At 49.8% G+C, this 15,425-nt stretch overlaps 1 protein-coding gene across 2 annotated transcripts in view; it reads right to left on the minus strand.

The window, feature by feature from the left end:
• The window catches only part of LOC142584652 (hydroxylysine kinase), a 496,032-nt gene that overhangs the window by 73,636 nt on the left and 406,971 nt on the right, over positions 1–15,425 (minus strand). For both annotated transcript variants that reach the window (XM_075694800.1, XM_075694799.1), the window contains exon 6: positions 13,041–13,218. In XM_075694800.1, coding sequence (XP_075550915.1) covers positions 13,041–13,218 — 178 coding nt within the window. The remainder of the gene's footprint in view (positions 1–13,040; positions 13,219–15,425) is intronic.

Raw genomic sequence — 15,425 nt, forward strand, 5'->3', positions numbered from 1 at the left:
CCTCCTTGAAACAGCCAAAACTGTAGTCTTTATATTTACACCCTTCATTCAGCACCAATCTTCCGCCATAACATTTCATGACACGAGTGCGTGCGAATAACAGGCATAGAGTGCTGAATACGAGTTTCGTTATCTACACCCATGTGCACTCTCTAAGAAAGGTGTCATAGCAATTAGCGAAAACTGTCTTGGCAGCTACATAGGGGTTAAGGACTAATTTGAAGTTTAACGGACGTATTTTCTGTGATGCAAGATGCAACCTCATGTAAGATTTCGTATGAAAGCTTGCAGCATAAAAGGCGAAAAAAAAATAGTACACACCCTGTATGCGAATCTGCGCTCCTTGGAGACAAATGCTGCGGTGATAAGCGTTTGCCTGATCCATATGTTCCTTTCCGTGTTCTACTAAGTTCTACTAAGACATAATAAATCACGTTAAACGTTGCAGCGGTATCACAGAGCACGCGACACACCTTTCTGTTAAATGCCAGTCGGCGCACGTAGGTAGCAAGAACCGGTACGATCATTGTTTCCTATACAAAAGAGAAAACAACTCAGGAGGTTCTGCAACAACCGTAACGTTGCCTGTCTCCTGGCAGTTGAAAGAGACAGCTTTCTAGCGCTGAGAGCGTCACACTACCTTGAGGTAGCAAGAACCGGTACGATCATTGTTTCCTATACAAAAGAGAAAACAACTCAGGAGGTTCTGCAACAACCATAACGTTGCCTATCTCCTAGTAGTTGAAACAGACAGCTTTCTAGCTCTGAGAGCGTCACACTACCTTGAGCATGGGCGCCTTATTGTCTTTCTAGTTGCTATTTCTTGCTGATTTCCCACTGCACGTACTTTCCTTTTGCGAGCGCCTTTTGGGTCTGCAGCTAGCCTCTTCCTTTGGAAATTCTCTACTGTTGCGTACTCCAGGGTAGCGTACCGTATTGCAGCCGAGAAGTAGCGACGCCTGCCTATCGAAGCTCGAGCGACATTACTTATTGGGTAGCGTGGCGTTGTCGGCGGGCTGCAGGCATCCGGTAGATCATGGCGACCAAGCAGGGGCGAGACGATTTGCTAGTGCGAAACTTGCACGGTTTAATCAAAGGTAGTTGAAAGAAAATAAGAAAAGCATGAAGTATGAAGTCTCTAAAAGTACATTTCGGAGCCCCTTAAATAGGCTCTCTACAAGTTGTGGGCGGGATCTTGCTTCCGTCGGATGACACGTGACAGACACGGAGAGAGGGCCCCCGTGGGCTCCGGCTCAGGCGGGGTGAAGGGGATGAGGTAAGCACACACGATGCCACGACCATGAGAGGAGGGCAATAGGTCGCCCGTGGGCTCCGGCTCAGGGGTAGGGTGAATGACCTCTCGCCAAGTGGTGTCAGACGCCAACCCTAACAGCATCTCCGGCGGGGGAGGAAGATCCCGACGTGTAGGGGCCAGCAGCCGCTGTACGAGGGATCGGCGTTCCGGTATCAGGATTCCCCGTAGAGGTCACGAACCCTTCGTTCGTAGCAGGTAGATTCCGGGGAGTGGTCTTCCGTCCTCGTGGCGGCCTTGTGACTTCTCCTTGGTCTGGTCCGGTGAAATTGGTCTTTGCAAGCAGGTCTCGCAACTTTTCGTCTCCTGCGTGGGCAAGCAATCACCCCAGAACAGTGCCGGACCCCCAACCACAAAGCAGCGAGCACAAGGCCACTCTCCCCCAAGACACACCCGGCTTTTAACAAAAAAAGGAAAACCCGCTACACCTTTGCCATTTCCTACGCGCGTCCTCCTCCCCCCCTAACACTAAAAACAGCGATTTCTTGAAAGCGTTAAGGCGTGGTTATTAAAATCAGCTAACAATCGGCTTCACTTCGGAAAAACATATGAATGCACGGAAACCCGGATGAGCATGAGGCTTTCGATACTCTAGGGGCAACGACTTAAACCGTCGGCATTGCCGTTAAGCTTACCCTTCTTGTAGCGAATATCGAAAGTGTACTGTTGAAGAGCCAAGGTCCAGCGCAAAAGACGACCGTTTTTCGTAGACGTGGACTGCAGCCATGTGAGGGGACAGTGGTCAGTCTCTATGGTGAATCTTGAGCCAGCGATACAGCAAGCTAGTTTCTGTACCGCCCAAACTACGCAAGCGCATTCCTTTTCTGATGCACTGTATGCTTCCTCACGAACTGAAAGCTTTCTACTGGCGTACAGTACATGATGTTCGTTCTCGTCATCTCTCTTTTGACAGAGCACCGCCCCCATTCCCCTGTAACTGGCATCACACTGAAGAATGAATGGCTTAGAGTAGTCGGGCGCGTTCAACACTGGCTGACTCGTTAGTGCGTTCTTCAGGATACCAAAAGCCTTTTCTTTTGCGTCATCCCACTTTACCGTTTGTGGTTCTGTTTTTCTGAGAGCATCCGTTAAAGGACTCGCAATCTCGGAATACCGCGGAATATATCTTTGGTAATAACCCGCCAAGCCAAGGAATGATCTGATGTCCCGCTTGGTGCGTGGTTGCGGGAAGTTGTCTATCGTGGTCAGTTTAACCTCGGAAGGCCGACGATGGCCTTGCCCTATTACATGACATAGATAAGCTACCTCCGCGCGCCCTAATTGGCATTTGGGAGCCTTAACAGTTAAGTTGGCCTCTCATAGCCGACACAACACGGTTCGCAGGTGTTGCATATGGTCCGCCCATGTTGAAGAAAAGATACCTATGTCATCGAGATAGGGAAGTGCAAAGTCCTCCATTCCTCGTAGCACCTGGTCCATAAGGCTAGAGAAGCAATATGGCGCATTCTTTAATCCAAAACTCAGAACTTTCGGACGAAAGTTTCCCATCGGGGAAATAAACGCTGCAAGCCTGCTTGCCCTCTCGGTCAATGGAACCTGCCAATACCCTCTGACTAAATCGAGCGTAGAAATGAAATTAGCACTGCTCACTTTCTCAAGCCTTTCCTCGATATGCGGTATTGGATAAGTCTGGTCCTTCGTGATTAAATCGAGCCTGCGGTAGTCGATACATTGCCGCGGCTCTTTTCCTGGGACCTCAACCAAGATAAGAGGCGAGGTATAATCACTCTCTCCTGGCTCGATTACACCTAGCTCTAACATCTTGTTTATTTCAGCGGTCATGACTTCACGTTGACGAGGCGAAACGCGATAAGCTTTCGAACGAACAGGGTCCGACGAGGTTAACTCGATATCGTGAACGATCGTAGTCGTCCTGCCCGGTGTGTCTGAAAATACGTCTTTAAATTCAAACACGAGTTCCCTCAGTTCGGCCCTCTGAATGGTATTCAACTCCGCCTGTTCTACTAACTTATCAATGGTCTCGTCAATGTCTTTTGTCTCCGTCACTGCTGGTAACTCTGGAAAGTCGACGGGCATTTCCTCAGGTTGGTTAAGGGACATGTTCACAATGGCTTCCCGCTGCCTGTAGGGTTTAAGTAGATTGCTATGGTACACTTGTGGTGTCCTTCGTTTTCCTGGTACCGTGATTACGTAGTTTGTTTCAGATAATTTCTGAATTATGTCAACCGGTCCTTCCCATTGAACCTCTAGTTTGTTTTTCAACGAGGGTTTCAGGATCATTACCTTTTTCCCCACTTCAAAGCGTCGCGTGCGAGCCGTCCTGCCATAGTAACGCTTAGCCTTGCTTTGTGCCTTAGGCATTTCCTGCCCTGCTAATTCCTGAGAAGCGTGCAGAGGGTCCAACAGCTCTAGCACGTATGCCACAACCGAAGGATCGTCTGCCCGGCCTTCCCAGGCTTCTCGAACAATGCGGAGAGGGGAGCGAAGGCAGCGTCCGTAAACGAGCTCTGAAGGGGAAAAACCTTTTGATTCGTGCGGTGCAGTTCGAAGCGCGAACATTGCTGCAGGCAAGCAAATCTCCCAATCGGCTTTTTGCTCATAACAAAGGGCTCGCAAAAGCCGTTTCATGACTGAGTGGACTTTCTCTACCGCGTTTGACTGCGGGTGGTACACTGAGCTATGGATAATTTTAATACCGCACCTATCCAGAAACGTCGAGGTCAGTGCGCTTGTAAAGAGGAATCCTTGATCTGACTGGATTTCTGCGGGAAACCCTACTCGCGCGAAGATAGATAAAAGCGCGTTGACGATCTCCTCCGAGCTCAGTTCTTTGAGAGGCACTGCCTCGGGAAATTTCGTTGCGGGGCATAGTGCCGTAAGAATATGTCGATAGCCAGACTGCGTCGCAGGAAGTGGTCCCACTGTGTCGATTATGAGCCTGCGAAATGGCTCCGTGATAATGGGAACAAGTTTCATTGGCGCTTTAGCCTTACCTCCTGGCTTGCCTATGCGTTGACATGTGTCGCAGCTTCTTACAAATGCTTCTATTTCTCGAAAGCAGCCGGGCCAGTAAAATTCCTGCAATAAGCGGTCCTTTGTTTTACGAATGCCCAGATGCTCTGTCCAAAAGCCCCCGTGAACCAGGTGCAGGAGCTGCTCACGATAGGGATGCGGCACCACGAGTTGGTCGAATTTCACTCCCTTTCGACTGGTGTACTTTCTATAGAGGACGCCTGCTCTCTTTAGGAACTTCACGTTCTGTTTGGCTACACCTTCTTTAGCGTCAGGCCTTAGGTTACGCAGGGTGGAATCTTTCTCCTGCTCAGCAATCAATGTGGCAGGGCTTACATTCAATAACCTTTGCCTGCATTCTGCCTCGCGAGACATTTCAGGCTCTGCTGCTTTCCTGACTTCTTCATTAGCTGGTGTACCTTCCGCATCATCCCCTATAGGGCTGTCCTGTTAGGTATTGGTGGACGAATCCTCCTTCAAACCTGTTTCCTCCACTACTAGACCCTCATACACTGCCTTGGCCGCGAGCTCCCGTGCCTTGGAACGAGTTAAGGCTTGCACTATCCCTTCATTAAACGCGATTCCCCTGCGTCGTAGCAAATCCTCAGATTTATTAGAAAACAAATATGGATACTAAGGCGGGAGATGTGCCGAGACGGCAGCTTCAGTGTCTAGTACTCCAAAAGGTCCTTCGATACGAATCTTGGCCACAGGGAGACAAACACTGGAGGTTTCCACGGATTGCCTTATCCGAGCACATTCTCCCGTGAACTGGCCTTCCTCAACGTACGACGGGTGCACTACATTCATTGTGGCTGCTGAGTCGCGAAGCACCCTACACGGTTTGCCGTTTACCACGAGGTCTCGAATGTACGGTTCTAGCAATTTCAGGTTTTCCTCGTTACTAGTTAGTGACATCAACACTAACTTGGGATTTTTGCATCCCACGGAGATATGCCCCGTTTGCTGGCAGTTGTAGCAAACTATTGGTTTCTTGGCCTCGAAAGGCCTTTTCTTTTGCCTTTCTGCCCTCTGTTCGGGTGACTCCTCCCTTCCCTTGCTGTTCATCGTCACTACTTTTCACTGAATCTGACCTTGGCTTTATACTGATTGATGGCTTTATACTGATTCGACTTCGACCAACGCTCTGGCTTGTCGGCTCTGTATTCAGTCACCTCCTTCTTAGGAGCCTCGTTGCCTTCGAACGCACGGCGGGTTACGTACTCCTCAGCGAGATTGACCGCTCTCGTGATAGTGTCTACGCCTGGCCTATCCTGAACCCAATACTTGATGTTTACTGGCAGCCGGCGGTAGAACTGTTCTAAGGCAACGAACTGCATCGTCTTTTCGGCATCGCCGAGTGCACCCTCTTCTCTGACCCATTCCTTCAGGTTTACTTCCAAGGTGTATGCAAAATCTGAATATGACTGACTTTTGGTCTTCTCGACTTCCCTGAACTTTCGCCTGAATGCTTCAGCTGATAGTCTATACTTCTTAAGCAGATTTGCTTTGACTTCATCGAAGTCCTCTGCTTCTTCTTTCCCCATGCGGGCGATAATATCAGCTACCTCACGTGGCAGTAACGTAAGCAAGCGTTGCGGCCACGTGTTTCTCGCGAATTTTGCCTTCTCACACGTGCGCTCAAACTGCACCAGAAAAAGACCTATGTCCCCTCCTACTGCGTAGGGTGCCATCAAGTCTGTCATTCTGCGCTCGCTTTCACGTGCCTCTGTGCTAGGTCTTTCGCTATTTTGTGCTTTCAAGAGCTCAATCTCTAGGCGCTTCATTTCGAGGTCGCGCTCTTCCTTGGCCTCACGTGCGGCTCGCTCTCCTTTGGCCTCACGCGCCGCCCACTCGCGCTCGTCTTTTTCCTCTTTCTCATTAATGCTCTCGAGGCATTCCGTCAGTTCCTCGTCGTCTGCCCCGGTCGCTTCGATTGCTTTAATAATCTCCGGCTTTCTGTTTGATTCGGCAATTTGGAGGCCCAACTCTTTGGCCAAGCTCAACAATTCCGGCTTCTTTAGTGCCTTCAAGTTCATGGCTGACCTGAGTGCTGCTAAACCTTCACTCTATACAACCTTGACGTACTCAAACTTCCGTCAACGGATTAAAGAAGAATCACTGCTATGTACTTTCCAAAAAATACGTAAAAGCCAAGTGATATCTCAGTGAAGAAAAGCCGTGCACTCACCATATGCAGTCATGATCCAGACACCTTCCTTCCGAACGTTGTTGCCAGGACGAAGAGGCTACGATCTCGTAGTTGTCGTCCAAGTTGGGGTCTCCAGGATTCCGCATCCCAATCGCTGCCAGCCAGTTTGTTGCGTACTCCAAGGAAGCGTACCGTATTGCTGCCGAGAAGTAGCGACGCCTGCCTATCGAAGCTCGACCGACATTATTTATTGGGTAGCGTGGCGTTGTCGGCGGGCTGCAGGCACCCGGTAGATCATGGCGACCAAGCAGGGGCGAGACGATTTGCTAGTGCGAAACTTGCACGGTTTATTCAAAGGTAGTTGAAAGAAAATAAGAAAAGCATGAAGTATGAAGTCTCAAGTATGAAGTCTCTCAAAGTACATTTCGGAGCCCCTTAAATAGGCTCTCTACAAGTCGTGGGCGGGATCTTGCTTCCGTCGAATGACACGTGACAGGCACGGAGAGACGGCCCCGTGGGCTCCGGCTCAGGGGGGGGGGGTGAAGGAGATGAGGTAAGCACACACGATGCCACGACCATGAGAGGAGGGGAAGAGGTCGCCGTGGGCTCCGGCTTAGGGGGTAGGGTGAATGACCTCTCGCCACGTGGTGTCAGACGCCAACCCTAACACTACCTACGAGAGCAGGGCATGCTACGAATTCCTCAATGAGCAATAAAAGTTTGGTTTGGCCTTCTTTATTTATTCTATAAGTATAGAAATGGCAGAGCGAAGAAACGGTCACGAATGAGGGAGCTGGTTCTTTCTCGCAGTGGCCTGAACGCTTTGTTCTTCCCTGTACCCACGGTGTCTTCATTCAATACCTGACGTTTCATTTATTTATTTCTGTTTGTCACGCTCTCAGGGCCCTCAGGTCCATACAGATAGGTGTGGAGGTACTTAGCTACACCTCCTATAAAATTAGTGGCGTCAGAGATGGCGGCGGGAAGGCGGTTCCAGTCGTTGAAATAAAGGAGTTAGATTGGCGTGGCTTAATAGGACAGCAACTTTGTACCGGTTATTGGTACGGGATGGCACGTAGCATGGATGATCAACATGTTGTTTATAAAAGTGAGATTAGTGTAAGATGCCTTGTGGAAAAGCCATAGGAGTCAGTGGCGAGAAGGCCAAAGTATTCATTCACTCTTTCTTAATACACTAGGATGAGGGGAGTAATGAGAAAGAATTGAAGCGAGCGACTGGGTTCTCCATAGACTCAACAATATATGTAAGCTCATGCTCAGTTTTGTTTGAAACAGTGTTCAATTTGTCAGGTATACGCACATTCATCAATCACATTTTTACAGCGGAGTTGTCTTAAGCTGGAACCGCATATCGCGTTTTTCGCGAGCGAAAAACGCGACGGGCGGCAAACGCCCGCGTTTCCGCCGACGCACGAGCACCCGTACGAAAAAAAAAGGAGCGGCGCTTTCGCGCCGCGTTTTCCGGGTTGCCAGACAACATAACTCTCAACGACATGTATTGTCTCTGTTACCGCATATATAATATGCCCTTAAACTTACAGAACACTGCAATAAAAATAATCTGAGTGTAATTAGACAGCGACATTTCTTTCCGAATTGTATTTATCAAGCTTAATTTCAACCAGCAATATCGTGTGCGAAACTGCGACTATGTACCTTCCGCATGCTGAGAAGCCGCTGCTTGTTTACAACTTCACCTATAAAAAGGAGGGTCGGCCGCTTACTACCGAGCAGAAGAGGCGATTGCTACTATTAACGGGGATGCTGATACTGAAGCAAGAAAAAATGTGGGTCAGGAGGTACATGTGGGTGCGGCCTGCCTGTTTGAGAAGAGAGCGAGCACCATACACTAGTAATATTATTAGCAAATTGTCTTGCCAGTATTAGCGATGAGACGCGACGCTTCTCCACTTTAGCAATTAGGGCCTCGTTGAAGGTTGCTTTGTTCATTTTAGGCGAACACGATGCGCGAACCAACACGATGCGCGAACGAAATCACGGTAGCACACGTTTTCCTTGACGCGCGCGCCAGTTCTGCCGCGAAAAAAAAAAAAATTCGCCAAGGAGTTTCCGTCGAGATGCGCAGAGAGCAGGGCCATCTGATGGCAAAAAAAGAACCAAAATGCCACGTGACCAAATGCCACGTGACTTACTTGAACTCTGATTGGTGGACGCGCCGCGCGACGCGATTTTTTCTACTCCGAGCAGCAGCACGCGGCGGCGCGATTTCGTGACGGATCATGCTGGGCACGCGTCAAAATGACGCGCGCGTCCCACCATCCGCGCGTCAATCGCGCCTGAAATCGCGCCATGCGGTTCCGCCTTTAGGCTAGTTTCCAGCGTTTGGTAATGTGTATGTGCAAAAACTACCATCATGTGGGCGCGCTTACGGGGGTATAAACCATTGCTTAAGGTGATATGGGCCTATAGGGGGCGTGACCCTATAGCCGAATGATGTAGTTTATCCATAGAGTTTCTCGCTACATTACCTAGAGGGAAATCTGGCGCTGCTGCGCTGTGGTATGCATGGGAATGCCGGTATATTGTGACTTCGTATTGGCATTGTTCTCGTAGAGACAGGACACTTTGAAGACGCGTTTGGCAAGTACCGGTCCGTCTGTCACAATGATTCAGTTTCTACTAAAACAGCACGTGAAAAGCTGTGTTAGCTTTATTATTACGCGAGAAAATGTTTTGTTTAACTTGTTATTGTGTGTACGACTACATGTTACGTAAAAAGTATCAGCGGCCCGCTAAAGTTGGCGGACAGACGACAAGGTTCACGCTTGCTTTGAAGCAGTTAGTCGTCTATTCCTGCTTTTCTTCGCTTGGTCATGCATTGTGGGTGAGTAAAAATGTAATATGCGTGAATGGAAACATTTTCTGAAGATTATACTTTAAGAACGCGTTATTTGCGTAGCCATATTCACGTTTTAGACGAAGCCTCTTAAAACATCAGCCAACACGAGCCTCGCAGACACATATACCGTCATTCCCATGACGGCACGGTGCCCCCTTAAGGAACTCCCTTAGACGGCGGCGCCAGATTACCCTCTAGGTGTTATAGTGAGAAACTCTATGAGTTTATCTCAGTTCCGTTTCACCCTTACAATTGATAGGGTACGTGTCGTCTGAACCGCGGAATAACAGCGCGGCGAGAGAGTAACGGCGGGAACAGAACCGGATATGTGCGCGGCGACGGCGGGCGGCACAGAATGGCGACGAAGCTCGTGCGGCAAATAGCGCATTGCGAGGCGGAGAATTCTACCCAACGACTTCGGCGCCATTGGGTCAACGTCGATCGGTTCAAGGGTGCGAACCTCAGGTTCAAAGTCTTAGGGGGACCTACCCTGACGTGGTGTACGAGTACGATAGGAGGCTCCCACAGAAGCTAGCGTACGTGGCGTTGAGTCTCTGTACCGACGTTAACCATCTCTACGTTGCCAACGCCAAGGGTGAACACACGTTATACCCTGCCATAGAAAACTTTCATCTTGACCTACGGGACGAGTATAGCCACACACCCTCTTCCTACTGCAACCAAGGCGTGCGCTGCTCGGCTCCTCGAGCGACGTTCGCTCGCGCTCGCCGCGTTGAACGTGAGCTCGCTGCGTCTTCACGCCACGGATATCGTCCACGACGCCGTGCTCAGAGACATGCCTCTCATGTGCCCGTCCAAGGCTTGGAGGGACGCCATGTTTCAGGTGGATGGCTACATTCGCGTCGCGTGCGACAGGTGCGTCGTTACCCGGGCGGGCGGCGTTGTCCTCTACGTCAAGAACGACAGCGCCGCCGTTGCGCCCGATGCCTTACCGACGACGGGCCTTGCCGTAGAACGTGCCAACGCGTGGGCCGTGCAGACTGGGGACGGAACCGTCGTCGCCACCGCATACGTTCAGCCCGGAACGTCAAAGAGGAACCTTGAAAACTTTAGGAACGACACATTTGGGTGGTCCATCCGGTCAACTCCAATCCGATCGTCATTGTAGGTGACCTTAACGTCGACATCTCTCCTCCCGAGGGAAAGTAGCGTTTCAGTTAGAAAGGTTCGGCCTTCAATGTTACACCAAGACCAACGTCTCCACGAAGTGCCATCGGTCGCGCGTAGACCTAACGTTCGCCAAGAGCACCTCCAGTATCGTCACAGAGCCGATGGCTGTCTATCAAAGCGGCCATAAAGCCATAGAAGAAGTATTTTAATGACTGGAAAATGTAGAGAGGCCGGCCGGATAATGGAGCATCTGGCCTGTTACTCTACGTAAGGGAAGAGGAAGAGGTGAAGAAAATGTGTCACAATGGGGGATGATAATGGGAGGAACGAGGCGAAGGACACATTACACAACTGGTATCACAGGCGTGAGTCCAGGCCCGTGTCACCTAGGAAACGTAAAAGAGCACGCATTTTCTCTGTCGTCTGCCAACTCTGTGGCCATGCACCTAGCAAGAGGTCCTCCAACAGTGGTCCATTGTGTAAATGTCTCAAGGTATCTGCCATTGTCAGTCTTTCGCGCGCATACTCAGGGCACACCACGAGCACATGTTCTATAGTCTCTACAGCGCAACACACTGAACAGTCCGGGGAGTCTCTCCGTCCAATAATGTGGAAATATTTGCGCGTGAAGGCGACGCCTAATCGCAGTCCGTGTATCAGCCATGTATGAGGGCGAGGAATTCCACGCAGAATAGGAAATTTCATATCGGGATCCAGCCTTTTAAGGCGGACGTGACGAGCATCTGGCTGGGCCCAGTGTCTTCTCGTCGCACTCCTCATTAATTCCGACAGGAGGCATGTGATGTCCGGTCTGGAGAATGGCACTACAGTTTGCAGGCCATTGCTGAGGGCGCGCTTTGCTGCAGCATCGGCCATCTCATTACCGTTGAGCCCACAGTGTCCTGGGATCCATTGGAACACTATGCGGTGGTGTTTTTCTTGAGCGCATGAAAGTAGCTCGGTGATCTGCAGTGCCAGAACCTGATATGCGGTGTGGCGCAGGAAGCATCGCAAAATTTGCAGCGCGGGTTTTGAGTCCGTGAAAATGCACCACTCTTGAGGTTTTTCCGCGCAGATGTGGCGAATAGCTTCCCGAAAAGCCACAAGCTCTGCAGTGGTTGATGTAGAATTACGGTCTAGTATGAAACCTCGAGTCATCTGTTGGGCTGGTATCACCACAGCTGCTGTTGATGCCTTTGGTGATGCGGAGCCGTCTGTGTAAACATGAACATATGTCTGGTATTCTGACCAGATGTACGCGAGAGCAAGTTGTTGTAGCACACTGACGGGAACCAATGGTTTCTTTAGTATGCCGGGGACATGTACGCATACGGAAGGGTGAACCATCACCCACGGTGGTTTGACGGGGTGATATGGAAGGGCATAGCCTGATGTTATGTGGGGTAGATGGCAGCGGAGTGCACTTGTGAAACTGCTGTCCGGCCGCTCATGTAGAACCGACGTCAATGGATGGCAATGGTGTCGTGTCAGTAAGCGTAAATACGCACGAAGTGGTTCGTGGGACAGGTATATCGATAAAGCCATAATTACTGTGGTCACGAGTTAACGTAAATACAAATAAATATAACAAAGTGCATACTTCTGTTATATTATTTTCTTGTTTTATTTTATTTCGCTTATCGTTACATACAGGTGCGCTGGTCCTCCACCACAGGGCGGTATGGCTCTGAATCTTTTCACGGTATATCGGCAGCCCGAAAAGTGAGCTTTGGACATGTGACCCCTATGCCGACGCAACTGTCGATGGCTTGCGCCTCGCCACTCGACGCTTGAAGGGGTGCAGCCACGACTTAAACAGCGATTGCGGTGCGGCTGCACGAACCCACGATAACGAAACTAACTTGTAATTAAACTCTGGCTGATTTTGAAAGCACCCCAAATTTTCCAATTCCCAAACCACTTCAGGTCCCTTCATATACCTCGTGGCGTTTCCATATCAACGTGTTTTATCAGGCCTATGGGCGCTAGAACTACTGAATGATCTAAGAAATTGTGCGGGCTATCCACTCATGAAATGCAATTCAGGCGACGTTGGAGGAGGTAAAATATTAATCCATAATTTATTCTCGAATAGTAAGAGCCGAGTGATCAGGACACAAGCGGGAACCACAGGTGCCACCATGAAATTTGACAACTTTATCTCCTGTTGCGTAACCGGCAAACATTCAAATTAGAACAATTTTAGAGCTACAACAGGGTACTGTTGCGCTTGTAGGTTCGCCTGCGTCTATGATACTGACGGAGTTTACGTTCAAAATGGTACGTCATGCTTGAAAAGCAGTTGCGTAGTGATTGCATTTCCAAGCAATTACGGCTAATCAGATGTTAGGGTGTTTTTTTCTTTTTCGCATCTCAATTTATGCAGTTGCTACGCAGACATCAAGTCCGTTGAACTCTGAATGTAAGGTATGTCACATATGCAACATCGTACGTAACAAGATGCATAGGCCGCGAAGAATTCGCAGTGACATTTCTCCGCGCATACTACACGTAAGGCGAGCGCTACTTATAAGCCCGCCAAGTTCGCATGCACGTAGTTCCCGACTGACCCGTGGGCAAAGAGCGGAGCTGTGGTTGCAGTCGGGTGAATGCCGCAAGCACGCTGTGCACCAGTGTCCTGTCTTGGTGAGCGTCAACAGTGTTGTCCACCAAGCCGACCAACTCGGTGACGCTCCACAGGCTCCATGGAGTGTAGCGGCTCAGCAGCGTTGGGTATCGCTCAGGCTCCTGCGAAAATTACACCGCGACTCTGTGAGAAAATGGCATTGCGCGATGGTCGGACAGATTACGACTAGAGCATCTTCTAGCAAATCTTTTCATACTACATTCATTTGTCTATCGTTCGCACGAGTTTCGCCCGCTCGGAGTGACCTTCCTCCGTGATTGGCCAGGCAGAATAAATTGAATAAAAATTGTCTCTTCTTTAAATGTAAGAGCACTGCAGCAGCCACTGAAGCGTGCTGCTTGACGACACGAAGGCGACCTGGTGGTCGCCTTTTCTACATCATAGGGGTAACTAGAAGGTAATGAATCCTAGAAGTGATGTTGAAACCTGGGAATCGATAAAAGTCAGGACCACTAAAACTATTTCGACGGTTTCTGCTGACGCAAACCTCTCTGGGAAGGTGACCTCCATGAAAAGGTTACTTTAAGGCACGTGCTTTAAGGCAGGACCACGCTTGGAGCCAAGCTGCACTCCCTACTTGGTAAAGTCCGGAATTTGCCCTGGGGGGGATCGACGGCGTGATTTACTTGGAGAAGATCGCGTACTTTTTCCAACCCATCAAAAAATACGACGAGGAAATTTGCGCGGACAGGTCTGACAGCATCCTTGAACAAGAGATTTCCGACGCAGAAACATTCAGCTAAAAGGTTTTCCATGTGGTGGCACAGCCTCGCTAACGTTTCGCAGAACAGCGAATAGGCGAGTCTATAATGTTTTCTGAAACGCTACGCACATCTAGCGTAACGCCTTGCAGGGGAATGAAGTTACGAAGGCTTGAGCTTGTGAAATGACACGTACGTTGCCGAGACTGGCTTCAATTTTGGAGCCAATTGGGATCTGCTGTCCACACGAGAGTTAGGGGAGGTCAAAAATTTCATTTCTGGGAGAGTTTCTCACAAGCACAGGCTGCGTCTGCAGTGTCTGAATTGCTAGTGAATGATTAGATGCTACAAAGATGGAATTTTTGCATTCCTCGGCTTATCTGGAAGCTTCATACAGGGGCGTGCACTTCGATGGGTCAGGTCATTGGGGGAGAATCCTGTCGAGGGTGCAGGAACGTTCACGGCCACACACGAGGAAGAATAGGGAAAAACATGTCGTGGCCTGTGAAGCGGTGTTGTGTGAGTAGGCCACACATAGTATAACGAGGTCCCAGCTGATGTGGTCGACGCAATGTACATCGATAGCATATAGCCCAAAGTGCGATTAAACTACTCATGCCGTTAGTCTGCGGGTGATAGCCGCTAGTGGTGCGATGGACAGTATGGCATGCAGTAAGGAGCTTGTTAACAACCTCGGAAAGAAAGACACGTCCTCAGTGACTGAGAAGTTCTCGGGGCGCACCATGGCGAAGTACGAAGTGCTGCAAGAAGATGGACGCAACATCGTCGGCTGTGGCGGTTGCGAGGGCAGCTGTTCTGCATTCAATCGTCGCGTTGTCACGCGACGATTGTTGTTGATAACGTGTTGTCACGCGACATCACGAAAACCGCGATAGCTCCCTATATGATATGACTTGTCGTCGTCGTCGTCGTCGTCATCATCATCATCATCATCAGCCTGGTTACGCCCACGGCAGGGCAAAGGCCTCTCCTATACTTCTCCAACTACCCCGGTCATGTGCTAATTGTGGCCATGTTGTTTCTGCAAACTTCTCAATCTCATCCGCCCACCGAGCTTTCTGCCGCCCCCTGCTACGCTTCCCTTCGCTTGGAATCCAGTCAGTAACCCGTAATGACAATCGGTTATCTTCCCTCCTCATTACATGTCCTGCCCATGGCCATTTCTTTTTGTTGATTTCAACTAAGATGTCATTAACTCGCGTTTGTTCCCTCGCCCAATCTGCTCTTTCCTTATCCCTTAACGTTACACCCATCATCGTTCTTTCCATAGCTCGTTGCGTCGTCGTCAATGCATTAAAACTCATGCATAATAATTCAGTTCGTTTCATCGTACGTAACTACAACAAAACTGCAAATGTGTCTGCCATGAAAACGAACCTTGCACTTACCCCACTTTCGTCTCGTCGTAAAATCGCACGTCTAGTCCTAAGAGAAGTTTCGTTGTGCCGAGAGCAGCCGGCGGCAGTACACACTGCTCCCGCCTGAAAAGTGGAGTAGGGACAGATACTGGCATTTCTAGTCCACCTTGCTTCTCGTCGGATGCGCGGGGGACCGCGGCAGCAAAGCGTCTTCGCCTGGATGAAAAG

This window comes from Dermacentor variabilis, chromosome 6 (genome assembly GCF_050947875.1).
Source record: "Dermacentor variabilis isolate Ectoservices chromosome 6, ASM5094787v1, whole genome shotgun sequence".
Classification (NCBI taxonomy): Eukaryota; Metazoa; Arthropoda; class Arachnida; order Ixodida; family Ixodidae; genus Dermacentor; species Dermacentor variabilis.